At 41.9% G+C, this 15,977-nt stretch overlaps 1 protein-coding gene across 3 annotated transcripts in view; it reads left to right on the forward strand.

Annotated features, from left to right (window-relative positions):
• Positions 1-15,977, forward strand: part of SCGN (secretagogin, EF-hand calcium binding protein) — a 44,330-nt gene that overhangs the window by 16,942 nt on the left and 11,411 nt on the right. For all 3 annotated transcript variants that reach the window (XM_054698359.1, XM_037518947.2, XM_054698358.1), the window contains exons 5-6: positions 3,865-3,921; positions 4,336-4,413. In XM_054698359.1, the coding sequence (XP_054554334.1) occupies positions 3,865-3,921; positions 4,336-4,413 (135 nt within the window). The remainder of the gene's footprint in view (positions 1-3,864; positions 3,922-4,335; positions 4,414-15,977) is intronic.

Here is a 15,977-nt window from a genome sequence, read left to right on the forward strand (position 1 = left end):
TTCTGCCTGCTCTGGTGAATTCTCTCACCCTCCCGCGCTTCTGACTGTACCCAGTGCTTATATAAATAAATAAATAAACAAATCTTTTAAAAAAAAAAAATATTTTTCTTGTGATTCTTGTGAACTCTAAGAGTTCTCATCAAATATGCAATGCAATATTATTAACTATAGTCACCATGCTGCATATAACATCCCCATGATGTATTTATTTTATAACTGGAAGTTTGTACCTTTTCAGTCACCCATCACCACCTGCAACCACCAATTTGTTGTCTGTATCTGAGTTTAGTTTTTTTCATTTATTTCAGATTCCACAAACAAGTGAAATCATATGGTATTTGTCATTCTCAGTGTGACTCATTTCACAGCATAAATGCCCTCAAGGCCCATCTACTTTGCTGCAATTGGCAAGATTTCATTCCTTTAGACAATTTTAAATGAAAATAATAGACCACCCAAATGTCTAGATAATACAGCTTCCAATTTAGTTTCTCATTTATATAATAGAAATATGATAGAAAGAAAACATAGAAATGATACCCCAGATTACCTCTGGGGTAGAAATTTCTGGAAATTATAGTTTTCTTCTTTTTGTTTTTCATTAATTTTGTCAAAGAATATGAGCTTTTAGAGTCAGAAAAAATAATTAAAAAGTTAGATAATCTGGTTTCATATCGCATAAATCTTTCCCCCTTTAAAATGTTAGGATACGTGTAGTCTTAAATAATCTTGAAAAAAGGAAAAGAAAATGGCATTATGGAGTTTTTTTAAAACTTACTCCGTTCTTTTTCTTCCTTGTTAGCTTGTCAATTTTGTCTGTATTCAAAGAAATACCATAGATTCTTGAATTCCTTTTTAAAATTAAATGTTATACCTATTATGTATTTTCAGAAATTCTGTGTTAATGTCTTTACTTTTCAATTGCAGGAACTTAAGACATTTTACTTCTAACACACCAGCTTATATGCCATAATTGTTCAGGTTATCAGTTTTACCCTGTCTTCTTACCTGCAAAAATCTTATACAGTTAAATTTGTTTCATTTCATGCACGTTTCCCAGTGTCATCCTTCCTTCTTTAGCTCAGATTTTCCTTTTTTATATTCTTCTTTTCTAGTATATATCATTCACCAAGAATATGTTAGAAATAAACCCTGGTTTTGTTTGCCTGGAAATCTCTTCGCTTCAGTCCTTTAAAGGCCAGCTGAATATTCACATAAAAATCTTGACCACCCAATGGCTTATTTGTAGTAAAATTACAACATAATTTAGATGGAAAATGATGTCAGTTTGGAGAGATACTGGGTCCAGAGAGCAGGGTCCTTGGGTTATTTCTGGGAAAACCCTCACCAGACCTCCCCTTTCAGCAGCACATGCTGAGTATCCCCATGAGGTAGAGACATTTAGTAATTCTGAAAGGGTAGGTTAACTATAAAATGGAAAAGCAAAGCAACAGACACTTGCATAGTCACACAAGTGAGTAATAAGTGCTGTGTTTGAAGGGGACAGCCTTGGGGTTTTTTTATCATCTTCTTTCTGTGGGGATGGGACTACTCCTTGTGGAATTGCTAATTGTTGTTAATTATTTCTAGGGTGTAAGTAGGTAGAATTGAAAGGACTGGAGAGTCTCTGTAATGGCCCTCAATCTCCATATCCTCACCTTTGGTCTAGCTCTTGGGATCTATAGAGGTCTGAAGTTTGCTATCAGTTGGTGCTTAAAGAATGTCTTTATTTGGTTTGACTAGGTAGATTTGAAAGGACCTGTGATTCTTCATAATGGTCCTCAGTCGTCATATCCCTTCCCCCAATCTGTGCTCCAGAGTTTTTCTACAGCTTATTTAATCACTGTTAATCATTTCTACCCCCACCTCCATTTTCTGGTCTGTGGCAGCAGTTTCTGGTCTTGTGAATGCCTCCTTCCCAAATTTTCTACTATTAGCCTCCATCAGAAATTGTTTGAAGAATTGCATGAAAAAAGCATGCAGAAGTGCTATAGACATGAAATTCTCATTCTTGGATTTGGTATATCCACATCATAGAAGTTAGAATAAAAATCACATTAAACAAGTTGATTTTGTCTATATGGATAAATTCAGGCAGAAATGTAGGTGACAGACTGAAAGGGACCAGGTTTCTGATGCTTCTCACCAATACCAGCATCAGCATCAATGCCTCTGACTCCTTCTGCAGGGTCAGCAGCCAGGACCCTGACTGTGATCTGTAATGAAGGGCCCTGCAGTTGATGACTCAGCTAACCCATCCTTCCTCTATGAAAATTTGGTCAATGGAAAAACAATACTTTGTGATACTTTTTCACTTTGGATGGTGTTGTGGGAAGAAAATCAGGATGAGGCTGGAAGCTTGGGGGTGAAAGAATTCACCAGAGGCAGTATAGAGAGCAGAACAGGTAGATTTATTGAAATACCCTGCTGAGGGGAGCAGTGGGCAAGCTGGAATAAGTCTTCCCACTAAGGAAGATTTGAGGCTCTCTTTCATACGGTTTTCACGGGCTTTCTAACTTGGGGCGCCACTTTGCACCAGTATCTGCTGGGTGTCTGGTCTCAGGTGCTGGCCTTTGACACAGTAGCATATTCTGGCCTCTGCTTCTGCATTCCTGGAGCTGAGCTGGTTCTTCTAGTTGTGGTGGTGGGTTTTATGACCATGCCCCCAAGGCATTCCCTTATCTAGTCCAGCCTCCCAATCCTGCCTGCTGGGTCAGGAGTAGGAGATAGTTTTTAACCTTATTCGATTGTACCCTGATACATAGGAATTAGGGAACTTGCCAGCTGGTGAGGCTTGTATGGGGAACCATGCGAGGTGGAGGAAATGACACCACTTATTAAGGAAAGAAGTCCAGGGTGTCCTTAAAACTATTTAGCTGTTCTGTCTTCCAAGTTGGTAATTGTATCTTCTGTAGATAAGTTGTTCTCCCACAGTGAAAGTGTTGGCTTGTCACTTTTAGTCTCTTTACCCAGAATTGAAGTCACACAGGCAAGATTCCTTAGGGGTCTCTTCTCCAACACATTTTATATTTGAGGGATTCACCCCATTAATGAGTTATGCCCATTTGGGATTTTAGTTTTATGCAGGTGCCTCGGTTTGACTTCCCTACTTGCCTAGGTGCTGGGATTTGTCTCCTGTTTACCACACACAGTTTCCCAATAAAGCAGCAGGCAGAGTTGCAGAGATCAGCACATGTACCTGGGATGAGGTTTATCCTGAATCTCGATCCTATGTCACCACTGCGTTTGTGCTTTTCTACCTTGTGGGCCTCACTTAGCAGTCCTCACTTTCTTTCCAGCTGAGATACACAGCAGATTGTCCATTAACATTGTTCTGTTCAATGTCGATTCATTTTGTTATAAAGTAGACAAGAAAAACTATTCCCCACTGATGTTGAGTGAAATGACATTTTCTGAGGACCTGCTTTCCATATAGGTTGTTTTGCCTAAAGTCACAGTTCCAAAGAGTCTATCCATGACATTAAGTGAGAATTTACTGTGTATTCACAGAGTTATGTTTGGAGGATCCTGCATTTTTAGGTATTTGATACAGAGAAGATTTCTTAGTTTACCATATTGCCCCAAGTTGAAGTCCAGCTCATTTTGAGCTTCCCCCAAATCCTTCTAAGTGCCTGCATTGTACATCTTCCCAACTAACTCCCAGTGTATACAATGATTCATTTCTAGTGAGTTTGGCCCCAAAAGTTGCTGTCACCAGAGAAAGCCTAAAACTCCCCATGCAAGTCTTATTTACACCTCGTTAGGTATGGGTTTCAGATGTGATGTGGAACCACAGTAGAGAGCAACCTGAGTCAATCCCCAGTTTCTGAGATCAAATGACTTATTGGCTTTTGTGTATTTCAGATTTGGCGTAAATATGATGCTGACAGCAGTGGCTTTATATCAGCTGCCGAGCTTCGTGTAAGTGTTGCTGGGAACTGCTGCTGGGTAAGGGTGAGCTTGTCCATCACTGGGAAATTGATTTATGTGTATCACAAGTTTAATTTCAGTGGGCCCAAGAAACATGGACTTGAATTTGTTACTTAAAAAATATATATTGATGTTTAGAAGATTTAGAAAGTACAGGTGATCTTGTTCTCTCTGGGAAAGAGAAATAATTGGGGATTTATGATAGCTTGTTCATGCCTGGCCATTCTCTTGGTTTCAAGTGGTCTCTTCAAACAGTGACAGCCCTCCATTCTTGGACTTACTGCTTGCTATAAGAATTTTATTTCCTCTTTTAAAAAATGAACCACCCTTCTGAAAATGAGCCTCAAGATCTTTGTGAGTTATTTGCTCTCTACATAAAATGTGAATCTTCTCGTCTGGTCACAGAACTTCCTCCGAGATCTGTTCCTTCACCAGGAAAAGGCCATTTCTGAGGTCAAGCTGGAAGAATATACCGGTACTATGGTAAGTAATCGAGTAGTGTGATCTCCATGCGGGCAGCTCCCCTTGGACTCCTCAGGGCCCAGAAACAGTGTCTGGTACAGTGTAGGTGCTCAATAGGAGCTTGGAGACTGAATAAACACACACAAAAGAAAATTCAGTTCTGGAAAACATTGTCTAAATTTGAGCTGCATTGTCAAAATTTGAGTTTGAGTTGCATATATATGAGACAGAAAACTATTCACCTGTCCATGGGGAGACCAGAAAGTTTGATCCACATTAGTTTTCTAAGCACCAGGCTAATGACCTCCATGCTAATCAAAGAATCACAGAAGTAAGTAAACATGGACCCAGACAGCCAGAGGCAAACATATGGGATCCTACCTCTTGCTATAGTGAATGATTTTACTGATGTTGTCTGTTGATTTGGAGCAGTTGAGCATCAAAGATTCAGGAGATGTGTGTCCCACTCTGCCACTGATTAGGTACATGAACTTGGAGAATTGTCGAGCCTCTTAACTTTATTTTTTTCATCTGTAAAATGGGGATGAAAAAGCTGAGCTCGGGCCTCCCCGGTGGTGCAGCGGTTGAGTGCTGGGTTGCGAAGCCGCCCACGGCCTCTGTGGCGCCGGTTCGATCCCCGGCTGCTCCCCGGCCACCAGCGGAGGGTCCCACATGGCGCGCAGACCTCTCCTGCCGCCCGCTGCTCCCCTCAGCAGTGTACTTCGGTCCTTCTGCCTGTTCTGCTCCCCGCTCTGGCTCTGGTGAATTCTCTCACCCTCCCGCGCTTCTGACTGTACCCAGTGCATGTATAAACAAAACAAACAAACAAACAAATAAATAAATAAATAAAACATGCCTCTATAAAAAAAAAAAAAAAAAGCTGAGCTCTCCTGGTTTCAACCTTGGATGCTTCTGGCTCTTTCTCTGGACTCTGACTCCTGTGAATGTTACCCTCACTGAAGGGCACAGTCCAGACTGTCCTCCATAGGAAGAAAGTGCACTTGACCGTGATAACTTATAAGTGACCTGGACAGCAGAAAAACTGGTGCCAAGCCAGTGTCAAACCCTAAGACAGGATCTCAATCAAGGAAATAATTCACTATGTTTTAATAGTTCACAAAATGGTGTTTGAAATCCAGAATAAGTATGTGCTCAGCAGTAAAGAGTGAAGTGGGGAATCCCCTAGAAGCAAGAAGCCAGTTCCCAGCTACAGGGAAATCTCTAGGTTCCTTTGGACCTAGTTCTACTGAAACCCTCTAACAGAATAAATAATATGAAAAAGGAAATTAGACTGGGACTCCTGGGAACAGACTATCAAGAAGATTGTTTCCCTCCCTGGCATTGATTTAACATAATGCTAGCAAAGGGTGCTGTTATCTCTAATTTTTTTCAATCATAAAACATGCACTACACCAATACAAATGCTTGCATCTAGAATCCCCAGCACGTTTCTTGTATTACTTTTAATACCTTTGACTCTGAGGCTTCCTCACTTCCTCCCACCTCCAACTATAACACTAAACCATTCCTTACTGACATCTTACTTAGCTCAGCTCTTTCCCCCCGGTTCCTGCTTGTCCTTCAAAATTCAGTTAGACATTATCTTGCCCTAGAAATTCTTCCATAACCTTTTTGATAGTGGGTCCAAGTGCTCTGTCTGTGACCCTGTAGTTTGATGGGCATATAATTGGCTTATCAGTCTTCCATTCAACTCATTGGCCACTACTCATTGCACACCTGCTACGCCCCAGGCATGATTCTAGTCACTGGGAATTCAGCTTGAGTGAAACAGACAAAGGAGAGACTGACACGCAATGATAAACATAATAAATTATATAACACAATAGAGGGTAGCAAGTGTGGTGGAGAAAAATTAAAATGTAGAGCGAGCAGGAGATGGCAGTGCCATCAGGGTGGTTAGGATGGCCACACACAGGGTGCGAGAGGCTGGCCAGGTAGGATTTTAAGAAGATGATATTGAGAAAGACCAAGAGTAATGCAAGCAGAACCCCTGGGGCAGGACCAGGGGTTTTTTAGGTCATGATGAGAAGTTGGGGCTTTAGTCTAAGTGAGTTGGAGCCATCAGTGTGTTTGAAGCAAAGGATGTTGATCTGGCTGTTGTGTTAGAAAGAGCTGAAAAAGAAGAAGTAAGGAAGGTCTATTCAGAGACTATGGCCTCACAGGTGACCATGCAGGTAACCATGCAGGTGACTATGCAGGTGAGAGAGCTGGAGCTCTGCACCTAGTGGGGTAACAGAAGAGAGAAGAGCTGGATATATATTGAAAATGGGATCGATAGGATTTTCTGATCAATCAGTTGGGACCCCAGCATGATGCTGACACTATTTCTGAGTCTTGTGCTTCGCCAGCCTGTGACTCCTCAAGGTCAAGGGACCAACATATGATCTGTGTACTTAGTCCTCATCAAGGCCTGGTGCACAGGTGGCTACTTAATACAAACTATCTGAACTGAATTTTTAGTTGTTATCTAGAAGCCACTTATGAATAAGCCAAGGCAACATCAGTCCAGTGTCAGTGTTTCTTGTGAACCTTAAGCCCCATATGGCTCTTGCTGCTCTTTGGGAGTCCTAATAGATTGCATATTTTACCATTTTGCGCAGACCCAACTTTACTCAAACAATGTATCAGAATTCTCCCCCACCACCCATAACCCTTTTAAAACCAGATCTTCCAGTGTGCCTGGAAATGAGGAGCTCAGTCTTCTCTGACTCTTACTGGTGCTCTACATTGCAGAGAGTCAACCAGAGGGATCCCATGAAGCAGTGGGTCTGAGGCTGCCATGCTGAGTGGGGACACCACACAGAGAAAGAGAGAGAGAGAGAGAGAGGGAGGTTGGAGCAGCTAGCTGATGATCAGAGTTAGGAGGAGCAGGAAAGAGAGAAACCAAGGCTGGAGTGAGAACTAGAGCTAGAGACAGCTGAGGACAGAGAGCAGAGCATATCAGAGCAGGTCAAGCCCCTGGGATTCAAAATTCAGATCCCTGGGTTCCTCTTCTTAGGTTAAGTTTGAGATGCTTTTTCTGGGCTAAGTGTACGGGCTCAAAGTAATCCCGAAACATCCCATCAAACCCTCTCTTAATGCTTTCCTCTCTGGTTAGAATATGGTTACTTCACACAGAGTTCATTTAGGGAGAGCCTGCCAAAGGGGATATAGTGCCTGCCCTATGGAGTCCCCCAATGGAAAATTTGGTAAAGGAGGGAAATGAGCAAAAATTGACTCAGTCCTTCTCTGTTGCCCTCACTGTGTGTTATCACTGTCATAGAATAGCAACTAATAATTAGAAATTGAGTTCAGCTTTGCCTTTAGTTCTTAAAGAGTACTATCTCACCTTGAGTTCCAATTGAAATATTTTTTGAAAAGCTTCCCTGATTTTTCAAAAATAAAGATTTATTTATGCATACAAGAGCTGGGGTACAGGCCAGAGGTGTGTGTGTGTGTGTGGGGGGTGAGAGGATTCACCAGAGACAAAGTGGGGAACAGAACAGGCAGACTGACCGAAATTCACTGCTGAGGGGAGCAGCAGGCAAGTCAGGAGAGGTCTTCTGTGCCACATGGGCAGTTCCCTGGCTGGGGATTGAAGTCATGCTGTGGTGGCTGTGGATAGCTTCATAGGTTGCCTCTTAACCCCTGTGCCACCAGGGAGGCCCTGAATTTTCAAAAATAGGATAGACTACAATGAAGCCGCAATTCTAGAGTGTCAATAAAGGCATTAAGGAGGAGGTCAGTTGATAGAGTCCAAGTTCAATTGTTTCAATTTCTCTTATCCACAGAATACAGGGCTTTTTATGTTTATTGAGGGGTATTTTATGTTTTCACAGCAATAGTGGCCACTTTGTGTTCAGTCCTGTGCAAAGTACTTTTCAAACAGGTTTGAGCCTATAACCCCTAAAAGAAATTCAGTTATAAACTGACTTTACCTTCATTTTTAAAAAGCTTAAAAATACTAAAAAATAAAAAAGCAAGCATCTTAGTTGATTCTTACAAGAACACTTATGATCTAAATATTTAATTAGTTTTTTTCATAGACTTAATTTTTCAGGGAAGTTTTTGATTCACAGCAAAACTGAGTGGAAGATATGGAGAGTTTCCACATCACTCCTGCTCCCACTCATGCTTAATCAGTCCTACCAGCAACACCCCCACCAGAGGGCTGTATTTGCTACAGTCAAGGAAATCACATTGATACATGTAACTGTCACCCAAAGTTAAAAGTTAACCTTAGGATTCACTCCTAGTGTTGTGCACTTTTTGGGTGTGAACACATTTAATGTGTGTATGTATGTCTATGTATATAATATATAATTAGACATTACCATGTATAAATTCATAATGTGTTCACTACTGCAGTATCCTGCAGAGTATTTCTCTGTCCAAGAATCCTGTGTTCTGTCTCTTTGTATCTCCCCACAAGGCTTGGCAACCACTGATCTTTTATTGTTTCTATAGTTCTGCCTTTTCACCAATTGCCATGTAGTTGGAATCATACTGTATGTAGACTTTTAGGTTGGCTTCTCTCATTTCTAATATGCATTTACATTTCATAAATATTTTTTCATGGCTTGATAGCCACTTTTTTGTATTTATTTCCTTATATAATATTTTTAATGAATTATACCATTGTTTTATACCCTGGTTTAAACTCCCATTTTACAAATAAAAAGCACTGAGGATTACAGATTTAAACAGATCAAATATGATAAGGGTGGCATGGAAGTTCCGATCCAAATCTGTCTCCAAAGCTGTATTTTCAGTCATAACATTCAGATATGAATGTCTAAATGCTGAATTATTAGCTAGAAGCTTTACAGGAGGGAGAGTAAAGTTTTATTGGGGGATCAAGAATAGATCTGAGGAAGAAATTCAAGAGCAAGGTAAGGACAGGCCATTTCAGAAGATTTGGATTCTCTTAATATTTTGAAAAATAAGATCATACAGGAGCTCTGATAGCCCCAACAGAATTTTGCCACCCAGGAAAATCAATTTTTCGCTTCATGAGGTCTCTAAAAATCCTAAGAACTTGCATCTTATTTAGCCCCAAATAGGAAATAAATTAATGAAAGACAATGGGGAAAGATTCCACAAGATAGTTCTGGAGAAGAAAGGGGTTAAATTTGGGAAGGAAAACAAGAAAGAGTGAATTTGGCCACATAAAACCTCAGTGGTCCCCTCATGCAAAAGACCCCTAAGTGGAAACTGTCTGGTGGAGACCCAGGCAGTTCAGAAGGTCAGTGCTGAAGAAAGGTCATGCCCAACAGCCCAGCAGCCCATGTTGCCAGAGCTCTTCACTCTGTTGCCTTCACTATCATCTCCTGCAATTTTTACCAAACTTAGGCTGATAGTGCCCTGTGCTGGAGAAAATCTGGCAATGTGCATTTTTTGATAACTTTGAGCTTAGATCCAGAAGTTTCAAGTCCTGAGAAGTAGCTGAGGGGAGTCAGTGATCTACAGCTTTGGATATTCTAGAAGGAGAACTGTACAGGGAGCCAGGCTGTCCTGTTTTTCTGTGTCTATGCCATTGCTAAGAACTTGTTGTTCTTTTGCTCATGTGCACTGCAGTTAAACCTCATTTTTTAATCCAAATTGTCCTGTCAGTATAGATCTGTAATCAAACACCAAAAGGCCCCTCACTGGTTCTTTATGCAGAGGTGATACGTAGGTGTTTGAGGAACGTGGCAAAAGGGTTTCCATACAAAAATTGCAGTTGATCAGAAGACTAGAGGACTTTACTGAGATTTTGGCTGATCTATTTCATTTTTTGTCCTTAAATTATAAAGGTGACAATGATCAGATTTCTGAATTGGACTATAGTTTTGCTTTTATTTTTTTTTTTAATTTTTTGCATTTCCCTACTGACTATTGGCTGGATTACATATTGAAAGCTCAATAGTCTCAATAAATCAATAAATCAATAAATAAATAAACAAACAAACAAAAAACAAAAAACTTCAAGGCTTCTAAGACCTGAGCTCTAACTAAATGATTTATCAAGTGTGAAATCCCCTTCCTGCTGCTTTAATCACTTTTTACTGAGTAATGGACACAGTCATGGCACTATAAAGATTAGGTTCCAAGGTTTTGCATCAAATGCTTTACTTAAGAGATGTAATCCACTAAATGAATTCAAATGGATCCAAATAAGGATTGGCACATTTGAGAGCAGTCTGAAACACGAACAATGAACAAGTCAGGGTAGAACACGCAATCATAAAAGTTGACGTCTACTGAGCTTCCCTTATTCAATTTAATTAATGTCCTGGGTGAAAGAAGAAACAGTCTATTAACAAAATCCAATTATGACATCTAATTGAAAAGTGCTGTCAACACCCAGCAGGGGGAAAGATTAGCTGACTGAATAGAATATTGTTAGATAATATTGAGCTTTTAAAAATGTAAGCTAATCAATGTGAGAGATAGGAAGTTCACCCACCTAATTAGCACTTGGAACTTGAATTATTGTAAACCAAATTTAAATCAGAGACCCTGGCAGACAAAGAGACTTATAGGAAGTTAAGCTTGTCCCCATCCTCAATCCTGGTTCTGGCTTTCGTCCTTTGTACCTTGATTAAAACATCTGTCTTCCCCTATGTTTTCTTCACTAGATCTAGGCATTCACCTCTGATCCACCTCACCCTGAGACATGTCCCAGCTCAGGCTTGACATAGCTCTCCTGTGTCCACACTCACTCTACTGGTGATCGAAACTCTCATGATTCTAATACTGGGTGAAGGTGATGCCCCACAGCTTATTTTTATTTTTTTTATGATTTGTTGTTTACAGCATTGTTCATTTTTTAAAAAAAGATTTATTTATTCATGCATACAGGAACTGGGGTGCAGGCCAGATGCGCGGGAGGGTAAGAGGTTTCACCAGAGACAGAGCGTGGAGCAGAACAGGCAGATTAATTGAAATACACTGCTGAGGGGAACAGCGGGTGAGACAGGAGAGGTCTACCGCGCCATGTGGGATTCTCACCAGCCGACGGTGGGGGGATCGAACCCATTCTGCAGAGGCTGTGGACAGCTTCATAGCGCTGCACTTAACCTCCTACACCACCAGGGGAGGCTCCATCATTGTTCATTTTTAAACAATAGAACTTCCTTCACCAACGCACCTGTGCACTGTCACCACAGTCCCCTGTGCTCCTCCCACCCTCCCCCTGACCCTTCTCCCTCCTCCTCCCCTGCAGGATGTCTCTGGTTTATAATTGTCTGGGTTTTTTTTGTTTGTTTGTTTTTTGTTGTTGTTGTGTTTTGTACTGTTATTATTTTTTCCCCTGATGACTTATTTGGTTCTCCTACATTCCTCCTATAAGTGAAACCATCCAGTATTTTTCCTTTTCCTCCTGGCTTATTTCACTGAGCATAATTCCTTCTAGCTCCAGCCACACAGTTTAAACCTGACTCAGACCTCTTCTCTGAAATTCTTGGTTACCCACTATGCTTCTCAAACTTGGCGTGTCCACAGTTGAGATTCTCACCTTTCCCTGCAAACCTGATTGATGGAGTATGCTGAGTAACTCTACCATTTCTGAGGGGGGTCTCTTGCCTGAGGAACAGGAACTATTATAAAGAGAAACTATTATTAAATTTTAAGGAGTTTGTCTGTAAGACATGCAGTTCCATTTTAGGGGGATTTTATAGAATTTGTTATGCAGTTAGTGTCGAAAAATATGTAGACTAGCCTGAGTTCAAGTCTTGGGGAAGCAATGGTAGAAGTGAGAATAGTAATTAAGGGCCTATCAGTTACATTCAAAAATAGGTCCTTCAGGGCCTCCCTGGTGGCACAGTGGTTGAGCGCTGGGTTGCGAGGAAGCTGCCCGCAGTCTCTGCAGCAGTGGTTCGATCCCCGGCTGCCAGGGAGGGTCCCACATGGCACACAGACCTCTCCTGCCGCCCGTTGCTCCCCTCAGCAGTGTACTTCGTCACTCTGCCTGTTCTACTCTCTGCTCTGGCTCTGGTGAATTCTCTCACCCTCCTGTGCCTCTGACTATACCCAGTGCTTGTGTAAATAAATAAATAAATCTTTAAAAAACAAAAACAAAAATAGGTCCTTCAGAATGGAAGCTTTCCACACCACTATCACCTCAAGTGCCACAACCACCAATGTCAAGAAGGAGGGAAAACCTAGGCCTATTATTTCTTGCTTTGTATTCAGGGCTAGGAAAAATGACAGGAAATGACTATATGAGTATGAAACCAGTGAAAATTTACAGTATACTGTTTCAGTTTCTTTTTTTTGAAAATTTATTTATTTTTGCATAGAAGAACTGGGGTATAGGTGAGACATGCAGGGCATGAGAGGATTCACCAGAGACAGAGTGGGGAGCAGAACAGGCAGATCTACTGAAATACACTGTTGAGGGGAGCAGCGGGCAAGACAGGAGAGGTCTGCTATTTCATATGTGGGCTAGCTCCCTTGCCGGGGATCAAACTCAGGCCATAGGTGTGATAGTGTGGAGACTTAACCCCTAGGCCACTAGGGCAGCCCCTGTTTCAGTTTCTTTAAGAAAATTCAAATTCTTTGAGAAAGTTTGCATTTCTTCAAGAAAATTCACTGAGGCTTGAGGAGAATTCACATCAACTTTTGTTTATTTTCTCAGGAAAAGAAGGGCAACTAGAAATGCCATTTTATCATATCTTTGGCCTAATATATGACACCAGATGTTTTATTTCATAACCACACAAGTGAATCAAATTAACCCTGAGATACCCAGACTCTATAAAGTTAAGAGCCTGGTTTTATGGAAAGAGTTTGGTGACAGAGCTTAAATTCAAATCTTGCTACTTTCTGAGACAAATTACTTTAATCTTTCTAAATTCCCATTTCTTTCTGAGTGACAAGCAGACATTTCTTATGTTATAAAGTGTTATGAACATTAAATGAAAAACATAGAAAATATTGAGTGCTTTAAAAATGGTGACTATGAGAGGATTAAAAATTAGGAAGCCTTTATATCCCAAGTGAATATGCTAACCCTTCAAAATTCACTAGAGATGATACTTCTGAAGATATGTATTTACAATCAACTTTCTTAGTCCCTGGGGCCATAAGTTATTAAGTGCCTACTCTTCCTTACCACTTATAAATTGGTAATTTTCTGAGATTTTTTTTTAAATCAAGTTTAGGGCCTCCCTGGTGGTGCAGGGGTTAAGTCTCAGTGCTATCAAGCTTTCACCAGTCACTGCAGCATGAGTTCTATCCCTGGTCAGGGAGCTACCCACATGGCACAGCAGACATCTCCTACCTTGCCCGCTGCTCCCCTCAGCAGTGTATTTTGGCAGATCCACCTTTTCTGCTCCCTGCTCTCCTGTTCTGTCTCTGATGAATCCTCTCACCCCATGCACCTCTGGCCTGTACCCCAGTTCTTGCATGCATGCATAAATAAATATTTTTATAAAAATGAAGTTTGTTTTTTTTTAAAGATTTATTTATTTATTTATACAAGCACTGGGTACAGTCAGAAGCGCGGGAGGGTGAGAGGATTCACCAGAGCCAGAGCGGGGGGCAGAACAGGAAGACTGACGAAGTACACTGCTGAGAGGAGCAGCGGGTGACAGGAGAGGTCTGCACGCCATGTGGGACCCTCGCCCGGCGGCCGGGGATCGAGCCAGCACTGCAGAGGCTGCGGGCAGCCTTGCAACCCAGCGCTCAACCGCTGCCACTGGGGAGGCCCTAAAAATTAAGTTTAGAGGAGAAAAATTCCTGGTAAATTCATTAAGCTGGATCAGTTACCAGCTACTAATACACTGTTTCAATTTTTTTTTTTTTTTTGGTGGAAGGGACCCAGGTGTGGGTTTCAGTGAAAGCACATATGACAGTGTTGTGGGGCATGGGCATTACCTGATGTGAGGGTTCTGAATACTCTTTGCAACTGTTTGGTGGGCAAACAGCTTCGCTTGAGGAGATACTGACCACCCATGCCAAGGAGGAGGGCAGAGTTTGGTGTTACTGAAATCCCCAGGTTCCCAAGAACCCCGTTCTGCCATCAGCCATACTGGAACCTGCTCTGAAGGACTGTTTGCTGGTTCTACCCAGAAAAACTCTAAGCCTCACTCTTGCTTCCCTTTGATTGCTCTGACAAAGTCATGACAGGATGACTGAATATTCAGAACTGGATGGGAGCTACAGCATCATGTAAACTACCAGACTGTAGGATTCCAGAACAACCTTGGGTGCAGAGGCAATGCTGCAGGAGCAAGAGGGAGTCTGGAAGCATAGGCCCCAGCCTTTTCCCATCTACTACCTGGACAGCTCCCTTTCTTTGCTGTTTATACCATGCAGTGTTTCATTTCCTTGGATAAGGAAGATTTTGACATGATCTACATGGTACACGGCAAGGCGAGGGGCTCCCCAGGACACCCAAACTTGCTTACTCTAAGTAGGTTCTGCCAACCGCTGGATCAAGACAAAACATACTCTAGTGTATAAGACCTTCAAAGGAAAGGAACTTTAATACAATTAGTGTGCAATAAAGAAAAGGGAAAGAATAGATAAAATTGTTTCCCCATGAAGCACCCAAAGTTACTCATCCCCTGTGGGTTAATGCCCAGCCAAACAGGGTTGGCCCACGGCAGGGATACCGAGGCCTGAAAGCCTGCCACAAGTCTAAGGCACCTCTTGGTAGGGAAAAATAAGAAAGGGGCAGAAGAGGCCAGGCAAGTCTGGAAGGAAAAGAATAAAATCACAGTAAAGAGAAAGGCTGCCACTGTTAACCTCTCCATGGCTCTCACCCACATCTGTTTTAAGTGTCTCCTTCCATGTCTTCCAAGGCCCTGGTACAAGTCCAAGGCTGAGACGCAAACTCAGCTACTTTGCATGTCTCTCTGCTCCATGTGCCTCCTCCAGGTCTCCTTCTGGGCTCTCCATCCTTCCTCCTCCATTTCCATAGTCTCCTCTCCAGTTTTGCCTCATTGCTGCTCAGCTCCACCCTTACTTGGGTGGGGCAGGGAACCTGAAACCTCTTGTTACCCTGGGAACCACCCTGTTACAGACACAATTAGAACTGAAGAAGCTGGGTCTCCCTGGTGTCGCAAGGGATTGAGACATAACCTATGAAGCTGTCTGCAGCCTCTGCAGCATGAGTTCGAGCCTCCGCTGGCCAGGGAGCAACCCACATGGTACAGCAGATGTCTCCTGGCTCACCTGCTGCTCCGCTCAGCAGTGTATTTCAGTTAATCTACCTGTTCTCTTCCCCATTCTGTCTCTGGTGGATCCTCTCACCCACCACATCTCTGGCCTATACCCCAGTTCTTGTATGCATAGATAAATAACTCTTTAGAAAAGGGGGAAAAAACTGAACTGGAGAGATCATCCAACTTGCTTAATGTTACACAAAGTTTCATTCCTGGCCTGGTGTAATAGGTGTGTTCCTAGCTTCCATGACTATGGATATTCTTTACAGTGACACAGGCTCTTGTAAATTAAAACAACAGTTATAGGGAAGGACATGTAATATCTACCTCTGTGTGTACACGCACCAGAATGGGAAGCTTAAGCCAATGATTTTTTTTTTTTTTTGTGATTCTGATTTTTGAGTGGACCACATAGTCAATTTTCAGATGGGT

The sequence above is a fragment of the Talpa occidentalis genome, unplaced genomic scaffold (assembly GCF_014898055.3).
Source record: "Talpa occidentalis isolate TD23 unplaced genomic scaffold, MPIMG_talOcc4v2.1 talOcc4.2, whole genome shotgun sequence".
Classification (NCBI taxonomy): Eukaryota; Metazoa; Chordata; class Mammalia; order Eulipotyphla; family Talpidae; genus Talpa; species Talpa occidentalis.